Genomic DNA, 26,516 nt, shown 5'->3' on the forward strand with positions numbered 1-26,516 from the left:
AAAACAAAAAAGCCCAAAAGAAAATCTTGCTCATTAACCGAGAATACAAATGAAGTAAGAAATTAATGTCAGAGTTAATTTCTGTTCTTAGCACATGAAGGCCTGAAACTGAGTATGGATGGAGGGGAACCATGGAAAATCAGCTGCCACATTTTTTAATGTGTGACTGGATTCATTTTCCCATGGCTTTTCCAGCACCACCTTGGAATCTATACCTTTTTTTTTTTATTAATTCCCACAATATAGGTACTGGCGGAAGCATGCAGGAAAAGGTACGCCTCTGAAAGCATGTGAGCTGTGAAGTAATCACCCAAATACGCCTTGTTAACTCGAGTCCAGTTGACACTCACTGGGCTTTTATGCAAGCTAAAAATATTTCTCCTTTTCTTTCATCTCCCCTCCTTTTTATTCTGCACGTGAGAGCTTTACTGGGTGCTGCTGGTCCATCGCCTAACTGAGCCCTACAGCCGCCCTCCTGTAAAGTAGTGGGATGCCAAACATCCCCTGATTTACAGCTTGGAGCACACGCTATGCGTTTGCTCCTATGGGCTATAAAAGGCAAATGAGAGCGAGATGTCCAGATCCCACTTGCTATATTAACCTAAATTCTTTCCAATAGAGTAGAGTGGTTGCATGAACTGACTATTACCACATGCTGAAAAGAGGAAAACCTTCCAGGCCCCAACAGAGAGCTCACGTGAAGGGCGGATGAAGGGAAGGGTCTGATAAAATCAGCTGCTGACCTTCTCTTGCATACTAGGGCAGTCAATAACATGCCTTTTCTCCTACACAACCCTGCTCCACAGCCTTGTCTGGCCTCAGACTCTTTTACTCTCTGAAATATGACAAATATCACAAGAAACTCAGTGTCGGGATGTGAGGATTTTCTATTTTGCTTTTGTTTATCATTTCTAACCTAATTTTTGAGGGTTTTGGACTGATATTCTGAAAAATCAGATCATCTCAAGATGCCACCTTGAGACTTTCTGATAATATTTAAATTGAGATGTAAATGATGAATCCAAAAAACCCAGTGCAATCTGGCAAGAAATCAAAGAGGCATGTAATGTTTAGAACTAAACCTAAACAAGACCGAGAAGAATACAAACTCCAAGCTTTACTAAGTCTTAGCCTAAATAAAGAGTCGGGATTGCCAAGTTATTGCAATTCATCATCAGAGGAACACGACTGTCTCTGTCAGATTCTGCAGCAACATTTCACTCGTGACCGAAGTTCTGGTCTGGCTGACAGCGTCATCCATCGACCCATGCTGCTAACACAGCTCAGGATCAGGAGACTAGCAGAGCCAATAGAAATCCAAGGTAACATGAAAGGGGATGAATCTATCAAGTTCACATACTTCTCTGAATTCCAGGACCTTTTGACCAGTGTGAGCATGTCCTTGTTGAGGTTGGCTCCAGGACCCTCAACTGCCTTTACCCCAGTCGTTCCTCTCAGGATTAGCTTTGCTATGATTTGGCGCTCATTCTCACTGGCCTCTGGAATGCGACGGATGACGGATCTATTTTCCTACATTGTTTCACCTGCTCTAAATGGAACCACATGCTGCACAAGACCGCCTCTCCTTTGTCTGTAATTGGAAGCACATGCACTCTGAAGTCAAAAGTAAAGCGAAGCCGACACAGCCGACAAGGCTCCCTTCCTCTGCTCCCGTCCCACATCCCCTCCCTTTGGGTCTCGGGTGCCACTTTTTGGTCCAGGCCAAGTGGGAGAGCACTTATTGAACTAACTGACCTGGCATTACACGTCAGACTCAGTTCAGTGGGACGACTGTATCACATGTCCTTTGTGGCACTCGAACATAAGACTTAAATGTGAGTGACAGTTACGAGTTTGCTGAGGAGGGAGACCTTGACATTGGGTCTGACATGTTTTCAGAACACAAGCAGCATACTGTACTATTCATTGGCTACGGTCTGTGATGTCTAAACCGGACAGGCCATGGATGCAAGAAACAAGCATCATCAGCTCTTACATAATGTCTTTGTGTCAGAACAGGATTGCATAAGAGAGGAATTTATGATATTTGCTGAAATCAAAAGTCACAATGATGCAGCATATCTATCACAAATGTAAGGGGACAAAAACAGCACTCTGTATTGCACATAAAGCTGTTTGGCAAGTCTAAAGCCAGGTTTTTTTTAATGATTTAAAAATAAATAGCTCCAACACAAGGAATAGACAAATATATATAGATTCAAATTATTGGCTCCTTTGCAAAAACATGAAGGTTTAAAAATGAAGGTTTAAATATTTTCCTCCTTCACACAAAATCACAAAGGTCTGCAGACAGCACTGTGACTATTCCAACTTCAGTTGGATGTTTAACACTAAGTTGAAAGAACTGCTTTCACACCTCACCATCTCAGGTTGAGATTTGCCTCCAATATTTGGAATATTACAGGAGAACATAAGGCCTTGACAGGGATTTTTAAAAAGAATCAAAGACCAGGTAGCTGTTCGCCCGGCCCCCCATTTTAGAGTTTAAAACGTAACATAATAAAAAACTTTGAAATTCTAGATTGATCTTAAAACTGGCTGTATACACTTCAGGTTAAACTCGGGGGTATGTAATTGGCCTCACTGCCCTGAAAGCTGGTACGACTCCCCCCCTTCTGCAACCAAAACAGTAATTTGCACCCTGTTGCATGTACTGGGCTTGTTTAGCAACTCTGGTGCCAAAATTAGTGCAAACCTCTCAATTTAAATGAATAAGATTGTTAGAACTGATAGCTGGCTTTAATGATTTTGTTTCTTTGTAGATCTCAAAGAAGCTGCAGAGGCCTTGAGGGCGGGAAGACATACCTCTCATTTTTCATGGCTATTACAGAGGGAAAGATTTTAGACAAAAGTACTGTGAGAGTGCACAAGATTTTTGCTGCTGTTGCCACAACTGAAGCTAACGCTGTGCAGCAGTGACATCTACTGGTAAAAAGGATGAATTACAAATACAATTTCAAATAGGTGGCAAAGTAATATTTTTTTTGTCTGAATAATAATTCAGCAGTGCCAAAACAGTGCATAATATTTAATCGAATAGGGCTGTTTACGGCATTTGTCCTTTAAGATAAGGGAGACTTTGAAAGGAGACAAGTCTAATGGACCATTTTACTAATAAATCACTGTCTTCGTTTTTATTGAGGATCACAAAAAAACAGTCAAAGAAAGAAAAGGAATTAAAAATTCTAAGGTTTTATATATCAGGACAAGTGTGAGGACCTCAGTTAAAGAAGAAGTTTTTGCAGCTTCCTGGAACATTCAGGAGTTCATTATCACAGTGCCAAGGAGGAAAACAGCAGGAATGACTTTAAGCAACCAACTGCTGCTCTCCATCAGTCTTGTAGGGTTATAAGGTGATTTTCAAACAATTTGAAGTCCATCATTCTACAGTGAGAAAGATTATTCACACTTGAAGAACATTCAGAACAATTGCAAATGTTGCCAGGAGCAGACAGCTGAGCAAATTCACCCCAAGGTCAGACCATGCAATGCAACGAATGAAACGAAATGAAGCTGCAAAAAAAAAAGAAAAATATCAAAGGCTACATCTCAGTTTCTACAGGCTTGCTCTCCCTGGTGGCCCTATACACATCTTAAGATATCCTTTCTTCATGAATTTGTTTATAACATACTGTACTATGTCCATCGTCTATGCCGTGAGCCAAAATAGTTGTAACAACGAACCAATGTTTGGTCCTGTGCAGTTGCTCAGTGGCTATGAGAACAAAAAATGGTAAAATTAAGTATACTTAAAAAACACTTGATTTTCAAGTGTGCCATTGATGCTGTTGCTATCCTCTACTGCCCTGCTGTGCAAAGCACAAAGAAAATGAAGAGGCTGTTGCAGCAAAATTAAATTAACACTGTTAGGTCCAGGGTTAGGTCTGATGCTAGCCTTATGCGCTTTAGAGAAATTTAAAAAATGACATTTTTGGAATAAATGTCAATAGTTTTTGTGTGTCACTTAGTGCTCTATGATTGCCAAGGCAAAAAGGATATATTTTGATACCACAAGGTTAGACTTTAGGCATGTTAGAGTTGCAGTTGGGTTGCAGTTTAGAAGTTGCGATTATGATTTGTCAGAGGTATTTCTTTTAATATTCACAATATATCAAAAATGCATTTTGAATTTCTCTTTGATATTTGGGCTGATTGGGGCCCAATGAATGTAAAAACAAAGAATTACCAGATTTTTTTTTCACCTTATTTTTGTTTTTAAGAAAAATAAGAGCCACAAATGAGGATACTCATTTAAAATTTTGATAGAACAGTGGCAGTATAATGTCCTCGTCAGTGGATATCAGGCCCTTGTAGAGCAAAATTGAGTATTTTGGTCTAAATAACCCAAAATGTGATGTCCACATATGTGGATGCCAGGTCCTAGGCGGATAATAATTCCTTTTTTAAACAAGCAAGTAGGTGTGAGTAATTATGCTATGAAGTGAAAGGCAGACGCCAGTGTTTACTAAAAAATGTAAGCTTGAGAAAGAACAGCTGCTATTTCATGGTGGGCCAGATGCACAGATGATATGATTAAGGACCTGCTCTCAATCACGTACCTCTCACTGTTCACACAGAGTCAGATCTCTATCTGTGCATGATACATATACATGATTACCTCAACACAAAGACGGGAGCAATTTTGTTCAAACCTTTTTGTTGTGTTTGATGTTGGTGTTCTGTTGAGTGGGACGTTTCACTCAGCTTGTTCACTTATATTACCAAATACAGACTACGGTATTTTTTTTCTCCTGTCTGTCATGGTGCCTAGTCTTGTAGGTGGCCTTGCTTTTAATTGTCAGTGCTGAGATTTCTCTGACTGAAATTCTAGTTTCAGAACAATTTAAGTACTGAATAGATTTTTTAAATTTGATTTCGTTCATCTTAAAGTTAAAAAATGCAAGGTAATTAGTCTGTGACGTAACACAAAGGACACATTTTTCAATAGACAGAGTTCGAAAGTTCAGTAAATACTAGAACTTATCATTTTTGCCCTTTTTAATTTGGAAGAAATAACTCTTTAGCAGAGCTTGTGTAACAAAGTATTTCAGCTAACACTGCATGTCACAGAGAACCACATCTGCTTCTTTGGGATGTTTTATATGTGAATGAAGGCTATTATGTATATGACAATATATGAGAAAAATGGAATATATGTTAAAAAAAAAAATTCATATGTGAGTCAGTCCTATATGCTGCAGATATATGTCCCTTGATTACTTATTAGGAAAGTTCTGTTTTTTTCTTTTTCACGCACAGCTTATATTTTCTAGTTTCTGCACCGGGAGCAGAACATGATATGTGATCAGCGGAGAGGCTCAAACTGTTTGCATGCAGTAAAAGAGGGGACAGTGAACCCAGCCTGCTCTTCTTTACCTCTCCTCATGCAATCTCAGCACAGCCAATTATCAAGATGAACTTGCAATTGATCTTATTGCACAAAGGCCCACGGCAGTTAGCAAATCTTATTCTATTTCTTCATGCAGTCTGAAATATTTACTAAGAACACTTTTAATCCCTCAAGTCTGAAGCCTATTGATTACAGGAGGCAGATACATTCAAGCAAAGACCACAATCAATCAACACAGCTGTGTGCGGACGATATAAAAGTCTTTAATTGTTGATAATTCAATCAGAAAATTGTGGATTTGTTGCACAGAGGCAGTCACATTTTTTTAATCTTCAGCATCATTGATAGATTAGGTTTAGAAAGGAGTGATGAGTAAATATTATTTTTGCGTGAAAGACAGACATGATAAATATCCCATAAAATGTTTTTTAAGCATAGAACATCATTGAACAACCCAAGAACCTCACTTATTACCTCTTGATTCATAAAATTTTACAGTGGTCAAAACCATGAAGTGACATTGGTGGGGGGGGGTGGAGGGTTTTCTATGACTACTTTAGGTCTTTTCTAGTGTTGGAATAAATAAATTATTTAACAGCTACTTTGACTCCAGGTGGTGTCCAGAATTTTCAGCATCATTATACAACTAAACCGTAAGAATTTTATTTAATACACAAAAGGAATAGTATTACAGTTTGAAGAAAGGCATTTCATTCCTTTCTTGCTTGTATCAACAGACGTGTCCTTTTAAATCTTACTTTTGATGTTACGTGTTAAATGGTGACCTTTAAAGATAGGCTGTTTCCAAAGTTTACGCTAAGCTAACAGGTTGCTGGTAGCTAGCTTTGCTTAGCATTTAACATCCATAGCAGTTCCTCCCCCCAAAAATCTTCTATAAGCACAGCCCACCCCTACTACATTCAACACGCTGTACTGCAGCAACTACAGCAGCATTTTAATGTAGAGGACATCAGACGGTTATATTCATCCACATTCTGCCCCCTTGTCCCTGTTAAGCTAACTGAATAGGGCAAAGGCAGTGACATTCATCATATACAGGAGGAACAACCATAAAGGGCAACGTGAGGCTGATAGAAGAGGGAGAGGCAGGCAGCACAACACGCTGTAAAAGCCAAAGGCCACCGGTGGGGACAGCAGTAGGGAAAAAATGTAGACATCAAAGAAAAGGGACAGCAAAAATGCAACGTCTCAGGTGGGTTTGCTGATCAAATTTGTGATCTGGCACTGTAGGCACACTTCAGCTCCTTTTATTATTTGCCATTAACTACAAAGTACATGAAGCAGCTCTTTGTATCTGCAGTATAATCTGTCTCTACAACAGGTGAACAATGCACACACTGCAACAATGTGAGTAGACAAATGGCTCGCAATTAAAAGACACTACACGAAATCCCTTGGTATCAGCTCGACTGATAACTGGCGACGCAGCTTGGCAGCTAGTGGGCGTCGATGTGAAGCGCCACCCGCAAGAAAAACTGATCAAACAGTAAACAGTAAGCTTGTGTCCTGGCAGGGTGAAACAACTCCTCATTTTTATGAGGCTGGTCAGTTCAGGCCGTCAGAGCTACACAGACAGGCGTATAAAGAGCTTTGTGTAGCTCAGACAGAACATCTCTTGAATCTCAAGTGTTTAAAGTTGGCCTATTTCCACCCTCCCCTAAAGTCTTGGTCAGTGGAAGATGTTGTACATTCATTAGAGGAGAGAACTGTCAAGAGTCTGGCTGACAAATGACCTTAGACCTTAATGCGCGACCAGCTGTAATGTGTTTTGTCTTTTCTGGGAACATCGTAGTGCTTGATGAGGTTTTACTGTTAAAGTATAAGGCTGATTATATTGTGTATTTTTTTCTCGAGGTCAACAAACTTCACAAATGGACCGATCCCAACAACGAATTGATCTACTAATGCACCATCTATTAGAATTAATTTGTTCCTGCAATGCCCAAGTTCTTTAAAAAGAAATCTCTTAACAATATGGTGGAGAAACACATAGACCCTGCCTACACTTGATTATAAATTGCACCTTCTGCGATCAAATTACACACGGACAGTGCTAAAGATAAAGAACAATCAATATCATGCAATCTGATCCACTTACTCAAAGCGCTTTCTGTGTTGGTTTGAGCCACATATTTATTGTAAGGTCAATGCTTTCATTTTCTGAATTGCCTAAAACAAGAAACAACCTGGAAAATTGTTATGAAGCATTGTCCTTGTTGCAGACAGAACATTTCCTTCATTTTGTCTCACAAATTACAATATCAATAGCCGGAATAACTCGTACACAAATATTAGTTCTTGTTCTCTTTGCTAACCTAAAGTAAATCTGGCACTTGAGTGGGAATGAAACATCTGTGTTCAACAGTAGCAAAGACAGCTGGAGACACATGATTGTCACAGATTCGCAGATATAAAACAGCAATGTGTCTCTGTAGTCCAATCTTGATCCAATCGCCTGAGAAGCATTTTAGCATTAAGTGTGAACAGGGTCGCAGAGTTTATCTCAACCTTAGAGTGGACTGAGCAAAGCCTAAGTTAGACACAAGAATCTTTGATTTCATTTTTTTTTCCATTAGGACTTGTTGACAGTCTAAAAAAATACATAATAACACATTTCATATAAAGATAACAAAAAGCAAACAAACATAAAACAACTATGCTTATACAGTATAAAGGAGAATTATAATAAATTCAATGGAGTTGCTACAACGGCAGTTTCACAAAAGAGAAAAGAATTCACTTTTTTGGGCAGCTGTCTCTATTCTTCACATTTTTTTGTTATTTTTATTTTTATTTTTTTTTGCAAATGAATATGAAATATTAAGACGTGTTTTTTTTCTCTTTTTTCAGTTGAGTGTAACATACATGGATGTTGTGAGATTTGAAGAAACTGTGTCAGTTCTACATCTGGAGCGAAATTATTATAAGAATTATGTGAATGAGACAAAGGCAGTATAAACAGGGGGAACAGGAAAATACAATCCTGCAGACAATTGAGAAGGACGCAAAGAGAGAGAGAGAGAGACGGGTGGACGGGGAGAGCTCCTCTAAGTATCATGACTCATATGCTGTGGTTACATAATCAGTCTGGGGCCAAGATAAGTGATAACATCAGGTACGACCTGCCTGCTGCACTCGGGACATTTAGGAACATCATCTGTGAAACCCTCGACTTGACTCGTCGCTGTTATTAACATTTAGAGCCATTGTTAAAATCAGTGTCATTTCAGACTTTTCTGTTGCAGCAGCAGGACCCTGATTGCAATCAGCACTATTTTCAACAACACTGAGATGTTCCATTATTATACATTAACAGGAATGTGTTTGCTGCTGTTGTGTGTGTGTGTGTGTGTGTGTGTGTGTGTGTGTGTGTGTGTGTGTGTGTGTGTGTGAGTGAGTGAAACTCTGGTTTATCTCTGTCTCTCTATAACTCTGTCCCTGCCACACAATGAATCATTGATGGTGTTTTAGAGAAATAACTGAGCAGTGATTATTATTGCAGAGGGCTGTTGGGAGTGTGTCAGCCCCCACCCAGTTATTTAGTAAGTTGGCTGGATCATCTGTCTCCTCCTGAGAAAGAGAAATTTCCAGTGAATTGACCGAGAAATCCAGATGACTGTTGATAAGTCCGGTGCCGCTGTCCATAGCTGCTAGTCCCAGATTGAGTGCTTTCCTAGTATTTGCAAAGTAAAGGGCGATGATACAATCCCTTTGCAGGCCTCTGATGTGCACCTCTGTTTCACTTTGCCACCCATTACTCTGTGAGGGAACATCCCCCCAGCCCCTGCAGGCCGTCCACATCTTCGTAGAGTACTAGTGCCTGAGACTTTATTCAGTCTGTGGTGGGGCAGAATCAGAGGGCTTACATGCTCTTTGCTTGTAATGTGACTGTTTGTACGTAAATTAATATGCAGGATCCTGTCGAGATGAGAGAAAAAAATGGAGTCAGCGGCCTTCACATGAGTCTTTTGCACTGAATAAGCAATGTTAAAAGCCGAACAAACAGGCTTCATATTTCAGGTACCTCTTGTGCGTTTCCTTGAATGGTTGCTAGTCTGCAAGAAGGAAGAAACAACTGAGTCAGTGTTCAGATATTTATAGGACAATTATTTGACAAAAAATTTTTTATTCTTCTCTGGTGTTTTTGTCTCACAGTCAAGACTGTGTTGAAAAACACCCACACATTCCACCCAGCAGTTTGAACATCTTGGCTTCAATAAAAACAAGAGCCAATACTTCTCATGCCAGAGGATACAAAACTGAATCAATCCATTATTATATTTAACCTCAATGAGCACAAGGACATGTATGCGAGAAGAAAGCCCTCAGGGCCGCAAAACGCAAGAGCGATGTGAGTTTACTCTAAACTCTTAATTCAGGAGGCATGGCAGTTTATCACTTATATTTCTCCATCAGAAAGTCATTTACATACATAAAGACGTTTTACTTTGTAAACAGAGAAAATGAATAACATTTAAAATATGCACAAAAATGTGGCTCTCTGTAAAGCCCATGTTGATTAAAAATAAAATTTTTGGACAGAATAATTGTCGTCAACTATATTTAACTTTGCAAAAACCAACACCCTACTGAGAATAGCAAAGTAAATGTTTCTCATTAATATTCAGTAAAAATAAAGGTCAAATAAAACCAAAGACGCTGCTGGCAACATGGTTCCACGTGGTGGCGTGGTTTCATGTGGTGAGATGCCTGAGAGGCTGCCAGATGTCAGCGGTATAACAGTTCACTGTTCGCCACACCGAGTTCTGCTTCTAAATGTGAGAGATTCGTGTACGTAATGCGTGCTGCAGTTCACCTTTACGTGTAGCTTTGGACTGGCTGGCAGCCACAGTCGTTAGGTCTGCTGGCAGACCTACATACACACCACCATAGTTCCTGAGAGGAGAGAGGAGGAGAGGTTTTAAAGACCAAGTAGCAATTAAAAACCATAGATGGCATTGATTTTTGTTTTAGTGGATGTTTTTAATAGCATTACCAGTATCCCATCAAACTTACAGACCTCTAAATGAAATTCATTTATCATTTTATTCATTTATTTTTTGAGTTATTGTTCATTTACTTGTTTAAACCTTGCACTTTATTATGAGAATGCTGCAAAACAAACTATTTGACATTTTTGCGATCAAAAATTTCAAGTATATTTCATTTCAAGTATAGCCGTCTTAGCAAAGTGCACTCAAGGGCGCTGCAAAGTACCTTCTTTTCTCATCTTCTGCTGAGGGATCTTCTGTCCTGATTGAGAGAATGGGCACAGGTCAGGTCATATGGGAGCAGAGAGGAAATAAAAAAAAATCACAAATATACAAAATAGAGAGAAAGTGCAAACATTGTTCTTTTGCTTAGCCTCAGAAATCTTCAGTATGCTGCTCAAGCCCTGTAGGGAATACTTCTCTGTCAGGAACTTCTATAGACCAAACCTCCAGTTTTATTTCAGGCCTGCTGAACAACAAACTTAAAGTGGTCTCAGGTTTGATGTGGTGGCTGATCATTAAGATCAAACATGGTAACAACATGAAGCCGATGTGAAGGTTTATTCACTGTGTGCACTATCCCTATGCAAGCCAAGCTGTATCACACTTTTCAGTTTTGTGAGTATATTATTCCCTTAACATTGTGTCTTGCTCTGTGAGTGTGTGTGCATGAGCTTTTGTGTGGTAGTTTGCTGTGTAGTACAGACATAGATAGCTGTGATTAGCTTCACTGAGTCAGTGCTTTACTGTCAGCTCTCATGGGTCCTGTGCTGGCTGTTCAGATGGTTATGAAGGGGAATACACACACTTACGCACACAAACACAAACTACAATAAAGCACAAACACACATACACAGTGTTTCCAGGAAATGCTTTGGAAAAAGCTGCCCCTCCCAAAGCTTTTTACTGTATTCTAGATAGCAAAGGAAAGTATATCTTCTGTATTTCAATTAGAATAAAAAAAAAAGAAGAAAAAACAAAGAACAGAACACAAAACTATTTGGGAGCCAAAATAAATTATTTTTAACCAAAAGTATATACAACAAAAGCAGAGTGGTTAGTCTGAAATTAAAATATTTCTGTCACTGTCAACTGGGACAATCCACTACGCAGGAGTATTAGGGCCACATTAGAGGGAAAAATCATTTTAAGAATAAAGTCGTAATTCTATTTTGAGAAAAAAAGTCCAGATTACAGTTATTGTTTGACGACAAACTGTCAAATGTGCTATAAACCTCTACAAAATGCCTTGTGTAAATGACCTAATGAAACAAACTGATCAGCTGTCTTGTGATACAACGTGCATCCTCTTTATTGCACAACGGTGTAACCAACCATACTTTACATTATGCTGCCTAAGATTTTGTTAACTGTTCATCTTTGACTGTAAGAGGAACCCACACAAAAACAGGGAGAACATGTGAAGTCAACACAAAAGGCTCCAGCCAGATGGCAGAGTCGGTCTCAGGACCTTATTGTTGTGAGACAACATTGCTAACTACCACACCACTGTGGTGCCCAACTTCACATGTCACATGTAAATTTCCAAAGGTTGATTCTGTTCATCTGGACGTAACGTTTTCAGTGGGAGACACGCTTTGTCACTCATCCAAGTGACTTCTTCAGTCCCAGCTGACTGCAGGGTTCCCTAATCTTATAAACAGTCAGCTGAGACTGAAGAAGTCACTTGGATGAGTGACAAAGCGTGTCTCCCACTGAAAACGCTACGTCCAGATGAACAGAATCAACCTTTGGAAATTTTCTTACCTGTAAGATTGAGCATGCATCAAGACACATGTAAATTAAAAAATGTTAACAATGATGATCTTTACTGTCAAACCCTTGCATATTTACCATTGTTAAATGACCCTAAGTGTCAGTGTTAATATACAGCATTGAGGTATAAAGCTAATTTTGTACTGTGTAAAATTTGATGCAAACCTTCAAGGCCTGGAGCCTGCAGAGTTTTAGAAATACTTTAAATAATTAGAAAATGGCTTAAGTACTTACACATCTTTGGAGGCTTCTGCTGGCCCTGAGAACAGATGACAAGCCAGAAGTTAATTTCATTCCATTATGAAATGTACAAGTGGTCAAAGCAGGTGTGTTTCACCAAACTGATAATTAATTTCTTTGCATTTACGATCAGTGAACTGCACAGCAGGTTTTTAATCTACAGTCACTGAATGTGAGCTACACACTCACTGAGCACTTTATTAGGAACACCTATGCACCAGCGTCATTCATACATCATTCTCCAATCTGTCAGTCTTGCTGCAAGAGTGCAGTGCAATGTCTCAAGGGTAAAAATCCATGCACCCAATGTGCTACAATGTATTGATTCCTTTATGCTCCCATAAAGTATGACAGAACACCACATCACAAACATTGTCTCACACTGGTCTCATGACAAGTCTGGTGGACCTGAGAGTATCTCAAGTCAGCAGATCTGCATTCAGCATAACACTGCTAATAAGTCCAGTAGCACAAAGGGAGCATGAATGTGCAGCTGACGATTCTACAAGAGTGATGTAATGCAAATATGTCATTCGAGGAATCCACGCCACAAAGAATAGAGGCTGTTTTGTGAGCAAAACAAGGCCTTGCCTAGTATACTGGCAACTATATTTTTAGATACTTCAATGTGCATAAATAATGCCTACACTACTTCTGTATCTGCCACACTTATCAGACTTACCTTACAAAAATTCAACACTTTATTGGCTTCTTTAATTGCTAGGGTGACGAAAGAACGAACCCCTCCCAGCGTAATTTTCACGTGCGGTTTCGACAAACGTGAAATTCAACCAGGCATTACAATTGTTATTTGTTGAAGCTGAATGAACTGTTAACCAAAACCACAACTTCTGCCAACTATATTCAAAATGCTTTTGTTGCTTAAACTCAAGTAAACACTGCTGACTACCTAACTGCAATTCCCCTCAGTCACAGCAGATGCATTTCCTGTACTGAGAAATGTTGCTGCTGAACAACAGGATGGACCCAATTTAGTGCACCCTGCAGTGACTATGATACAGGATTTACAGAGACGTGGTCATTTTCGGAAATGCTTGAAAAAAAAAAAAAAACACACACACACACACACTCAACTCATATCTGTCCATTAAAATAAAAAGCTGCACGATACAGAAGGTACTTAGCTTCATGCAAGGTGAGACAGTTTATTTGTTTGTTTGCTAGTTTTTAAAGGCAACAAAATCCACCTAATTAAAATGTCTAATGTCCAATAATGAACTCAATAAATACAATTTCTTTATAATGTTAATAATTGCACATTTTAATTAGGTGGATTTAATTATCCCAGCCTTTATTTTAAACTAGATTTAGTCTAGTCTAAATTTTGCAAATGAGACAACCTTTTAAGGGACAAGAGACGTTTTTATTTAAAGTCGTTATTTGTTATCAGATGCTTTTAATTTTTTCACTGCATTTCAAAAGGTAATATTTGATATTCATTTCTAAAGCCTTAGAACATTTTTCAGCAGCTAACATTTTACAGATCACACATTAAACCTTATACGCAATGTACAACGTTTAAGTACTGGGACAATAACATATATCCAGGAAATGATAGGATATCTTGGAAACACCTGGTTGGAGGTGTGTTAAATCTGGGATACAAGGATCAACTGATTAGAATCTGGTGGTCAAAGATCCTCACTCAACATATTTTTGACTTCCACTCAAATTCATATGCAAATTGTGACAAATAGAAATGCCTAATATGATCAAATAGAGGTGATGACCGGTGAACTTCTGTGACCTTATAATGTTCTGTAAAAATGCTTTTCTGGCCATTACTCAGGACCATAATTCAGCAACAGAAGATGTGATATTGGCCTTATTTCACATTTAGTCGGATACTGAATTGGTGACACTAATCTTTGGTGCTCACAATAATATTCACAACATCACTGCAAGCTGGTGTTTTATTTATGTACTTACTGAAATCTTTTTGTGGAGGTAGTTGCACACCACCTCAAAGACTTAGTGACCAAAGTTATAACTAATGCTGGATTTATTCATTCATTTTTTATAACGGCAAATACACAGCATGAACATTCCCAATTTAACAGCATTTACAGCCTATGTTTGAGATGCCTGTGATTCTCATAGCCTTTAAATGAGCTGCTCCAGAAACCAGTTTGGGATGATCTGAGCTTTGTGACATGGCACGTTTACCGGTTGATAACAACCATCGTGATGACTTGATCTACAAAGAGGAACATATTGTAAAATAACTTTGGACATACACTGTATGATGCCTCAGTTGCAGATACCCACTGAGCTCATCTCCATGCTGTTTGACTCTTTTATGGACCGACAACACTTTGTGCTTTGCCAAACTGCAGGCAGTCAACTGAGCTTGATTTGAATTGTAATAACATCATAATGCATTCTGCAGGAGGATAATCGGACTTTTTTCTTGAATGTACAGTCGCACTTTGACAACAGCGGTGGAACAAAAGCCTCAGTTGCGTCCTCCAATTGCTTTTTCATGTTATACCTTATTTTATAAGAGTAGAAATGTACCTTGAAAAGAACACCACAAGAATCACTTGCAATAGTAGAAAATTGGATAATCTACATTACACACAAATAGGCAACAGCACATTTTATCCTCGTAGAGGGAATGCTGACATGACACAGGGGCCTATTCAGTGGCCTGACAAAAGCTCATTCATATCCAAGGCAGCACATCAGGGTGCATAAGACTAGGGACAGGCAATGTGATATAGAACCACTAAAGCCGTCATTTTGAGTTTTGTAAGCAAAATAACAGCTGCACATCAGAGTTCTTAAACTTTATACCTGAAAATGTGCATTTGTAGGTTTGACGTTGTCCCTCACTAAAATCAAAGCAAAGCAAAGTTAATTTTATTGAACTTAATGTTCTCTGTGATGAATACTTGCAGGCTAACGTTCCAGTTACAGGTATATGTGTGTATATATGCAACTTATCACTAACAGAACAAATTATAGGGACAAAATAATTGTTCATAGATTGAAATAATAGGAAATGTAAACAAGAAATGCTTTTATCTTTATTTACAGAAAGCGAAACACTTGATTCTGACCTGGTGTCAGCCTCTATGGACAAATGAGTACAGCCACTAGTCGAAATTGCTAGTGTACTGATTAGGTACCTGCAAACACACACGCACATTTGCAGAAGCACAAACACACACCGTGCTTTAATAGGTAGTGGTGGGTGAGGTAATCCTGCAGATACTTCAGGAAAATAGTTACCTCAATTTGACTCTGGAGCCCAGAGATTTACTTCGCAAAACTTGAAACATGTCTAAAATCAGCCTACATCGACTAAGAAAGGTGTTTTATGAGGAAAATAACAAACGGAAAAGCACGATAGCCCAGTGAGAGTTGGTAAAATCACACGATACAGGATTTTTTTTTTCCATTCAAATATGTCCTCCAGGCTTTATGAATGAACCTGGCTGTTGATTAGGCATTTTTAGTGCCGCCTGCTTATAGGGCACAACCAACATCAGTCAAGCGGGAAGACAAAGATGGATGGATGTCAGTGAAATTGCTTGTCTTCCATCCTCAGTGAACCCTTTCAAACAAGCACTAAGATGCTAAGAGAGAAGCTGCACACTTAGATGTTAACGCCACATTTATGGTGTCAGGAGCCGCGATCTGCATCAAAGCGGCGCATTCTTCAGACCCAGGTGCCTCAGACGTGGGAGATCCTTCGTGATCGATCTGCCACCCATGGCTTCGAGAGACCACCACGGGCATACACACACACAACCCCGCCCCCAAACAAACACACACACACACATTCTTTTAAACGCAAGGGCAACCCCGACACACTTCATTGACATTCAAGACATCTTCTCCCATCGCTGCAGATACAGTGGCAACTCTTTCTTTCAAACCCCTCCAACCCCCTCGCCCACCTCACACACACACACGCTCACCCAGTATCGCACACACAAACGGATGTACACAGAGATTCCTGAAACACTCACCCCCTCCTGTGGTGCTGGTGGCTGAGGAATTGCCACAACCCATTTTGCATCGATGCAGCCACCGTCCAAGCTGAGCGGACACGTTTAATGAGTGGATGGACGGGGAGGACAGGAGGGGAATGTACAACACATTGGGAGAAGAGGGGAAAGTGGGCAGGAGAGGTGACAGAGGCACAAAGGGAGGGAAGGTCAAAGGAAATGCCTAGCAGGGACCTCCATTGGTTGTATCCCCTCCCCTGTCTTCAACCCTTGCGCCTGCCTAATGCGATGCAATGAAGAGCTCAGAGTGAAGTGACAGCATGGCGAGAGAGGCTTTTATACACACACACCACACTCACTGACAAGAGAGAACGAGGGAGAGGGGGGAATGAGGGGGGAGAGAGAGAGAAAGATGCTTTACCCTCACATGATTTGCTCTTTTCCTCCACCCTGACAAGGTTGCCCGGGAAACCAGGGGAAAAGGGGCGGAGGGTGGAGTGAGAGCCAACCAATAAGGAGCTTCCTTTATATATAAAGGTGTAAAATAAAAAACTGGAATACATTGAATGGCATCAATATATCAGCATGTTTGTGTGGCATACTGTAAAATTCCCAAAGTGCTCTGTGTATGCTAAAATATAGAGAAGCAATACTTGTGCTTTTTTTACAGAGGCGACACACACGTTCATGCTCACTCGTGACCTAAAGCTTATATACTTGAGCTGCTGGCAATCAGTGAGAATGAGAATATGGAAAAACCTTGGACAGTGAACAAGTGGAACCACAAAGGGTCGTGCATAGGCCTCTTTATAGCCCCGAGTGATTCTCAGAGCATCTCTGTTCTTCATTTCACTCACGATGTATGCGCTTAAAATGCAAGAACAGTCACATGAGTAGAGTATGATGGCAAGAAGCATTACATTAGCACTCTGCACCAGTCAAACCAATTCACACTTTCTGTTAGCGGTGTTATCTATATTATAATGGGAGTCGAGATGTTTAAAATTCAAATGAGAAGTTCCCAGAGGAAAAAAAAGACATCATGAATTCCCTTTCTGTTTTATGCTAGATGGACTCATTTCCAAAGGCCCTTAAACAGGCCTGAGATGCTTCTTATGTGTAGATGAATTGATGTGTGAGACTAATTTTATTCAAATTTCTCATATACAATTACAGGTGTCTAGAACAATAAGAAGACTTTGTGTGGAGTAAAGTCAGTCTTAAACTGTTGTGCACAATCCATTGCAATCTGAAGTAAAATACATTATAGGAAAAATGCTTTTTTGCCTCATGCTTGCTTTTCATGTGCGCTGTGAGAGGACTGATGACACTGCCATCTGTCAGTTCATTGTAAAACTGGCAGCTGGTTAGCTTAACACACTGACTGAAAACGGGAGGAAACAACTATACTGGGGCTCTATCCAAAAGTGGGCTGCAAAAATCAGCTTTGGACCTGATTCACCTCCTTACACAGCAAGAGCTGATAGCGTTTGTGAGGACGCAGGGCGTAAGAGATCCCGGGGAAGTCAGCGGTCACTTGGAATGGTTTGCTGCTACCACAATGAAGGAGTGCAGAATGCCACGGAGCCCCCCCACAGCAGCTTCCACCTGCTTGGATGTACTTCCAAGCTTTGGTGAGCTACTATCAGTTGCAGCTCAGATTGTGCTAATGAACAACTTTTCTCTCTAAAAGATCATCTTTCTGTACCTGTCACTGTTAGCCACCCACACAGAGAATCATAAAAAAGTGACCTTGAGTGGTAAAGCATCTGCATGAAATTCACCACATCCAGTCTTTGTGGCACACAAGAGCAGGACAGAAGGCACATTTTAAACGTCTGGGGGTGAACTGTCAGAAAAGGTCTCAACACAATCTGATCAAGAGATCATCATGGATGGTTGACCTTAGGCCATGTAAATAAGTAAGCATTGTCTAGTTATATTGCAGTGTTCAAGATCAAAAGTCACAAAATAAGACATAACAATTAAAACAGTATAAACTGATTAAACTAATTAAAGGTGATTGCGGGCAGGTGGGTCCTAATCTCCTCTTGTCTTTAACTTAGATCTAGGTGCAGCCAGCAAGCTGATCTCAGAGACCTAGCAATTGCATGTGGATGATGTAGAAGAAATAAATAAATCCAAATCCAGGACATCTGATTATGAAGCGTTCTAAATGTGATAACCAAAACTGAACCCTAAATTTTACCAGCATGAAGAAGATCAAATCGGCGTCACAATGGACCTTATAGAGGACCCGGTGAGTAGTTTCGTAGTAACATTGAGAACCGATTCAGGAATAATTTCCTCAGGCAAAGCAATAATGAATTACATTAATCGAGGTGTGAGAAACAAAAGAATAAACGGCCATTTCCAAATCACACTGAGACACAATATATGTGTCAATCAGTGAGACACAATATATATTAACACCCAGGCATTAGCTAAGCAATCTGCTTTCTTAACAGCTGTTTTAAATGTATATCGTTAGCTTCATAGCATAAGTGCCTAAGTCATTTTTTGGTCAAATTGAGATTTTTGCCTAACTTTACTCCCCTACCACTGCTGCATCATCCTGTCCGTCTGCCTATGTCATCACAAAAAAATGACTTAGGCACTTATGCTATGAAGCTAACGATATGAAAGGATCTATATGACTAGTCTGTGGGATTATATGGTTACTGGGCAGAGGTACGAGTTGAAAGCAGAAGATCTTCTGGATAAAAATGCGTCAGTATTTCAAAAGATGTCTGTCATCCCCTTTATGTTCGTAGAAGAAGTTCTAAAAGTTTTGGTGCTCGTCTGACTTTTGCTTTGGCACCTTGACAAGGTTTATAACTGCATTATGTGTGAGAGAGGTTGACAGAGGGATAGTGATCACATTTACCTCATGAACATGAGTGTAATTATTTTATATCAACAAGACTGAGATATTCTCAGTCTATTTTGCATTTACACTTTGTACTTAGCACTATTTAGGAACTGTTAGAAGGCTAACATGCTAAAATTAGAATGACTTAGTATGACTTTTAAGGTATGTTTTGACTAGGTGGGCTTTACTTTAGCCCTAGAAAAGCAAAAATTATTAACTGTACGCCAGATAATCAGTGGCAATGCAGCTTGCTCCTTTCAGGGTGGTCTTTGGTTAGCTGAATCACTCTTTCATTTAAAAGAGGCTATCCAGACATTATCCATTGCTGTTTTACCAGACTTCAAGCATAGTTCATTATCAAAGTTAGAGCTGAAAAGCTATGTCTGATTTACAGCCACAACTACACCAATTAAACAAGGCAAGTCCACTGGGGAGCGAAGAATGATCTCCCACTCAGGCTGCCTGGAAGCTTGATGAAGAGGCTGTGCTTGTCACAGCTTGCCTAGATTATCGAGACACAACACAACATGACATGGCCATCCTAACAAGTCAACAAGACAGTTATTCACATTGGAAAAAAATGTAAAATACTACATGAGTACATATTACATGCTGTCTTCTTACTGTGCCACAGCCTAATATAGCTGGATTTGTTTTAGGTTTTTAAGTTTTAGGGCTGATGTTAATACGGATTTTTACAGAGAGAAAAAAAAAATAGTGAGTACTCTCATATTCATTATATCAAAGTTATATAAAGGTTTAACTTTGCAAAGGTTTATTTCTCAAACTACCTGTTAGGACAAAACAGTACATATGTTTTAGTTGTTTTTGTTTTACTTTGTATAGCCTTTTGCAGTAAGTGCGATTTAATTAGAGAGCCAGAAACTCAGCACATCACATGCTCAGCCAATTTGTCAGTTGCGATTGATGCAAATCAAGACAAGAGCTTCTGGTCCTGATTACTTACCAGACTAAAATGTAATTTTAAAAGGTTTGTGCAACTTATCACCATCCATCGGTCTACATCCATTTATCTCTCAATAAATACTAACTGCTGCCTCATATCAATCAATAATCTTTTTGTTTTGTGCTTGTTTTTTGTTGTTTCACAAAGTAAAGGAACATTTTATTTTGTCATGAGTGGAGTGAGCTTTTCCAGGGTAATAGTGCCACTAAATGGATTGATGAGTATAAATTTTATAGAAATGTTATGTTATCTATACCCAGCTGAGCATCTATGGAAGACATTGGTCCAATAAATCAGACAGTGCCTTCTCCCAACACTTAAACAGGACTCCAGTAGAATTCAGTGGCGCACTAATGTTTTTCTACTGGCACATGATGATCCATCCAGAGGTTGGTGGATGGGATAGGTATCAGATTGGTACTTTGTTCCTATCCTCTAAGTTCGAGCATAATGAATTGGGATACATTATTTATGTTTTGTTTTGTTTTTTCTTTGGGGTTTTTTTTTTTTTTTTTGGAAATGAAAAAAATATCCACTATGAAAAATGTCTGAACCCTTTTGTGTTGACTGTCAAATCATTTTTTATAGCCTATAGCACATTTAAACAACAGTAAATAGAGAGGAACATTTAGAATTCTGAAAAACCAAATTTCAAAATACATGAAAAACTGAAATGTGTGTTTGTTTTATTAAACTCATTAAAATGTGTTCAGAATTTGTCAATTAAGGAGGCTTTATCTCATACAACATGACACTGTTCTCCACTCCGTAAGCTTTAGCTTTAAATCGTGGCTGTCAATATTGGTATCGGCAGTAGTGGCCCTTTATTTACTTGATATTGCATCTAAAAAGTGTAGTACTGCACAGCACTACATTCCGTCACCTCACGAAGAAACTTTGTGTTTTTCCTTTAATTAAATTTGAAAAATTTGAAAAATCAATGCTGCAATTCTTTATGTGACCACACGGGGTCACTGTTGACATTAAAATCTCCTAGGATACATGGCCATTATTGCCGACTCTTTGCCGTAAATAATTCAGAGGACAAAATCAACTTAAACACTGAACTATATATATATATATATATAGATATACATATATATATCTCTATATGTCTTTAAACAACTTCAGAGTTTGAGAATGTTTACTCTTACTGGTCACCGGCTGTTAGATGACATCATGACTGGGCCTGCTACCAATTGCATACGGCTTCTCTTTCGCGCAGTAGTTTCTGGGAAATTGAGTCCGTACTCTAAATAATTCAAGCCCTCGTTCCCTTCTCCTGCACAGCTAACAAGATGCCGGCCGTACATCACAAACTGCTCCTGGAGGACGCTTTACAGGACAGTCCTCAGGTAGGCCTGCGTCTCTTTTCTCATGTTTGCGTACCCGGCTGTCTCATTAAAGGCGTTACGAGCGCCGAAGTTAGCTTAGTCCAGACAGTATCCAGTACCCGTTGTAGTCTGTTTCCACTGGTCGATGACAGTTCTCAATTGTCACATTGTTACAAGAATTGTAATCCCCCTGTGAGCAGTAGCTGCACTTTCCAGTCATTTCTACAGCATGTCACGGTTATCTGTTTTTTGTGTCTCTGTTGTATTTACAAAGCTACCGCCCTTCTTAGGGATTCCATCTCTCTGCCAGAGATGATTTATCTGCTGTACATCTAGACCTGTGTCAGTCACAGCCATAAAGCTCCACCGGACTCGGTGTCCTGCAATCGTTTTATTTTCTAATGCCGTCAAGTTATTTTGATCTAAATTCTGTTCTGTAGCCCTTCTGGGCCTGATTCCCAGGATGTGGGAGGGGTTTCCATTATCGGACTCCCCTGGAATCAGTCAACAGTCTGCAAACAGGGCAGTGTTACTGCAAAAATAAGATGCCAAATTTTTACAGGGTACAAAACGCTTACACTGTGTACAAGTTATTCACCAAGTTCGGCATTCATTTTCATGCATAACCGTGGGTGATGAATTCCGTCCTTGCTACAGCTAATGCATCCTGTTTTCTGTAGTCTGTTGCATCACTCTCTCCTAAAGAGGGCTGACCTCTTCGGAGGTTCTGCTTAAGTGTAGCCCACGCTGGAGGGTCACCGTCTGCTTAGTGGTTTGCTTCCTCAAAACAAGAAATGGACCTGGCATCTTTGTACAGTAACACACATACAGCCAAACGTCATGATGTCTTGTTGGTGTGAAATGAATCATGGTCCTTTTATTGGATAAGTCGGTTTGAGTGAACTATAAACAGACTTCACTCTCTGGGTGTGTTCCGTTCTGCTTGAACTGCCCTACCTTGCTGCACCTGTTTATGGAAAACACTTCACCAGACAGGATTTTGTCTGTTTGCATATCCACCCTGCAGTAAAACACGTATGCCTTTAGTTTAACTAGTTTTAAGTTTTTAAGTTAAGTTTTGCTTGAGTATAATCCGGCTACCCACATTTCTTGAGCTCAGTGACTTGTGTAGATTTTTATCTGACTTAAGGTTAAGACCAGTATTTATCATCGGAAGTACTTGTTTATTTACAGTATATCTGTTCTTCAAAGTTTATTTTTCTTTTTTTTTTCCTCATTGGTCAGAAAACAGTTTTAAAAGTTTCCATTACAATATTCCAGGATGCTGCTGGGTTTTCATATGGGCTTTCATGCAAATCCACCACAACAAAAAAGCCACAGTGATATTTTTCACCTTGTGAAGTAACTGAGATCAGTTATCAGAATATTTAAGTTCTGTAAGTTAGTGGGATAATTGTTGGATAAGGTTTTTCACTTTGTGTTCAGCTATTCATGCCATTATAGTCATCAGAAGAGTCTGTAATGTTTTTGTTTTTTCCCCGTACCCACAGACTCGCTCTTTGCTCAGTGTGTTTGAGGAAGATGTGGGAATGCTTACAGACTACACCAACCAGCTGCTACAATCAATGCAGCGGGTGTTCGGAGCACAGGTACCAAAACAAATTACTGTCAGGCGCATGCTTGCACTCCTTTCCATTTGCTGTTTGGAACAGAGCCACATGTTCAAACACATAATAGGAGATTCCCCCCCCCCCCTTATGTTTGTAGATGAACATGAGTTCTAATTTAACTTGCTGATTCTGGGGTTTTGCATCACTGAACAGCAGCAGAGTGTTGTTTGATTTGATTTAGGATGCCATTTGAGCTACTGTTTTTGATGAGAAACGTACCAAACTGCAACACCATACTCTCAGCCCCACACAGAAAATTTGTCTCCTGTAGAAATGGAGCAGAAAACATTTGATGTACAAGTTTGTTTTTGACCTATATTTACATTGTGGTTTAAACGCTGTGTTATTAATGTAACCCTGGTTCTCTGAGGTATCTCATTATTGAAGGTGCCCTCTGGTGTTTTTGCCAGCTTTTCAACAGATATTGAATCACATTGCACCCAAAAAACGTTTTTTTAAAAATGTTCTCAGTAGGTGGAAAAAAAATGCATGATGTTTGAGCTTGAAGGAGTAATCAGTCCTTTTTAACATGTATTTATTTTCCTTCTTTCGTTCCACCACAGAGTGAGATGGGACTGGCCACAGAGCAGCTCTCAAAGCAACTTTTGGAATACGAAAAGAAAGTAAGTAGGGTTCATATGCTTACTTAATCGTGTGATTCCACAAAAAAGACAGCAGTCTGTGTTATGAGTAGTATCCATGTGGGCTATAGAGACTTTTTTATCATTTTGAAATGAACTTTCTGTCTGTGTGTGAGTTTGCATGTGTCCTTCCTCCTGTGTGCAGCAAAAAAACCCCCACAAATCTGTTAATTCATTTAGAGAAACATATGTGGATAGTTGACCTTTGTTGGTAGACTTTGTTCTGGATTGCAGGGTGAATGTGAACACTTTAAAAAAACAAAAACAGCAGTGATCTGTAACTGCAGAACTTTCTTAGCACTCTTATGATTAAAACTCAGCATCTTGACATTAACTACTGGCTTTATTACCATCTTTGACCTTGTCTGTGTTTTCTACCATGACCCCGATGGCCGAGAACCTACACAGATATCTTTGGCCTTGTTTAATGAAAGGGATGTGCCAGAAATCCTGGCAGAACAGGGCGGTTATTTAAAATGTGTCTCACAGCGAGAAGATTCTGGGTTTGAACCCCAGCTGGGGTCTTTCTAAGCGCAGTCTGCATGTTCTCCTTGTGTCTTCAAGGCTCAGGCTTTCTCTCAAAATCAAAAGACATATGTGTTAGGTGAATTGGCGATTCGATGTAAGGTAGCTAAAGTGCTTAGAGTGTTTTAATGTATGGTTAAATGTGGCTTGTGGTCTAAAGCACTTTGAGTGCTCTATAGGAGCAGAAAAGTGCAATATAAATGCCAGCCCATTCCATTTCCTACACATTAAATAAATCTATGGCAAATTTCACAGTTTCATGGTCTAAACTCACTGCTCTTTCTTTTTTTCTGTCTAGAATTTTGCCCTTGGAAGAGGTGATGAGGAGGTAATCACCACGCTGCAAAACTTCGCCAAAACTGTAGGGGAGGTAAGGCCCGTGCTTGCAGTTTTCTTGCTCTATGAGTATTTCTACGCGGGGTGTGTGCGTGCACAGCAAAAGAGTGAGATGATGAACTATCCCGGAGTCTGTAGTTGCTTTTTTATCATGTTACAAAGGGTATTGCACCTGCGTTCCCCTAGCATGGCAGAGAAAATGAGCTCAATGAAAAGGGCAGAGGACTTTTAAGACTGTGTGACCGGAACTGATTGATCAGTATATCTCACTGGATGGAGGAATACAGGGAAACAGCAGTGGGCGGGTGGATGGATGAGTAGATGATGGAGTGGTGTGCCGGCTCACGTATATAGACAAAACAGATGGGCCTGTCACTGTCAGCCATGGGGGTCCACAAGCCTTGCCCAGTCAGCACTCATGACACACACCCATATGCTCAGAGGACACACGTTGATTGTTTGCTTGACCTTTTACCTTGTCATGCACAGGAAACAAATTTCACACTGAGATTAGGCTTAAACTGCACCTAATCTTGTGAACTTTAGAACTTGCTAAATCGTCATGTGGCTTGTTGATAACCACAGGGAATAATAGCTGAATTTGTCTGATATGCAGCCCTGTTTCCAGTATCAGAGTAAACACTAAGCTTTATTATTCTCTTTATGAAATGTACTCTTCCACAGTATGGCTTTATTATGATGTAGGGGGAGGCATTGTCTGCCACAATGCCCCTATTTCACTGAAAATGCAATTTTCCAGCTTGCTGGCAAGAAATTTTACTGTAAATATTAAACCGAAATCCCTCAAGATGTTTGGGGGAGGCTCATCTTCTGTTTGTGTCCTTGCACGGCGCCTCATATGTGTAATCTGTTTTGTATCGTCCAGCTGAATGCACTCCACTGCGAGCTAGCTAACCAGATGGCTGACAGCATGGTCTTCCCCTTGATCCAGTTCCGAGAGAAAGACCTCACAGGTAGCTTCTGACAGACTTGGATTTTTTTAAAAAGCCCTCCTCATAAAAACATAAGCAAAACCTAGGTGATAATGCATTTTTAAATACCTGTTGTAGATGTAGCTCTAATAATATTTGTCAATTTTGCAGAGATAAGCACACTGAAGGAAATATTTGCCATTGGAACTGATGGTAAGCACATTCTTTTGCCAGTCTGAGAAAAGAAAATGACAGGAAATAGTTACTATCTAATGCTCACGGTCTTTCCTCTGTTCTGTGCAGAGCATGAGGCGGCTATGGTCAAGTACAGTCGATTGCCCAAGAAGAAGGAAAATGAGAAGGTAGAGTAACTGCCAAGTGCTTTCTTAGCTTCTCTTTCTCATTGATCACAAGCTGTAAAACGAGCACGCAACACTGTAATGCTCTCATTAATGCAGTGGGAGTCTTTTAAAAGCATTTGAAGTACAAATGGATTAAACTAAATAATCCTCTGCTGCCGTGCCTCCTCGTGGGAGTATGACTGTAACCACAATACAGTGTATGCATTATAATGGGTGCAAAGATGAGACTCTTTTTGCTATGCTGAACATATCAACGTGTTTTCTTGGATGTACAAGATTGTGCTGCTGTGCTGCTTATTTGCATGTCCCTCTCCTGTCTGAATAGTTGAAGGCAGACTTGGTGAAGGAGGTGGCTTACACCAGAAGAAAGCAGCACCAGGCCTCACTGCAGTATTATTGTGCCCTCAATGCCCTGCAGTATCGCAAGAGAGTAGCTATGCTTGAACCAATGCTAGGCTACACTCAGGCACAGGTACTCAATCACCCCATCCTGTCATCATATCAGCATTCAAATTAAGTGCTTAAAAAAGAGGGAAATGA

General features: G+C 39.8%; 2 protein-coding genes across 2 annotated transcripts in view; one reads left to right on the top strand and one right to left on the bottom strand.

Annotated features, from left to right (window-relative positions):
- Positions 1–8,767: 8,767 nt before the first annotated feature.
- On the bottom strand, positions 8,768–16,461 carry c25h12orf75 (chromosome 25 C12orf75 homolog). Its single transcript, XM_005728165.1, has 6 exons — positions 16,398–16,461; positions 12,394–12,418; positions 10,610–10,645; positions 10,209–10,288; positions 9,417–9,447; positions 8,768–9,310 (listed from the first exon to the last, which is right to left on the bottom strand). The coding sequence occupies exons 1-5, from the start codon at positions 16,438–16,440 to the stop codon at positions 9,443–9,445; spliced, it is 189 nt and encodes a 62-aa protein (XP_005728222.1). The 5' UTR covers positions 16,441–16,461; the 3' UTR covers positions 8,768–9,310; positions 9,417–9,442.
- A 4,951-nt stretch (positions 16,462–21,412) lies between these two features.
- Positions 21,413–26,516, top strand: part of appl2 (adaptor protein, phosphotyrosine interaction, PH domain and leucine zipper containing 2) — a 17,016-nt gene continuing 11,912 nt past the window's right edge. The window contains 8 exon segments of the mRNA XM_013909585.1: positions 21,413–21,570; positions 23,061–23,159; positions 23,744–23,803; positions 24,645–24,716; positions 25,569–25,656; positions 25,786–25,827; positions 25,918–25,976; positions 26,302–26,493. Of these exon segments, the coding sequence (XP_013765039.1) occupies positions 21,514–21,570; positions 23,061–23,159; positions 23,744–23,803; positions 24,645–24,716; positions 25,569–25,656; positions 25,786–25,827; positions 25,918–25,976; positions 26,302–26,493 (669 nt within the window). The 5' untranslated portion in view covers positions 21,413–21,513.

Source organism: Pundamilia nyererei, unplaced genomic scaffold, assembly GCF_000239375.1.
Source record: "Pundamilia nyererei isolate P.nyererei 1_Seehausen unplaced genomic scaffold, PunNye1.0 scaffold00027, whole genome shotgun sequence".
NCBI lineage: Eukaryota > Metazoa > Chordata > Actinopteri > Cichliformes > Cichlidae > Pundamilia > Pundamilia nyererei.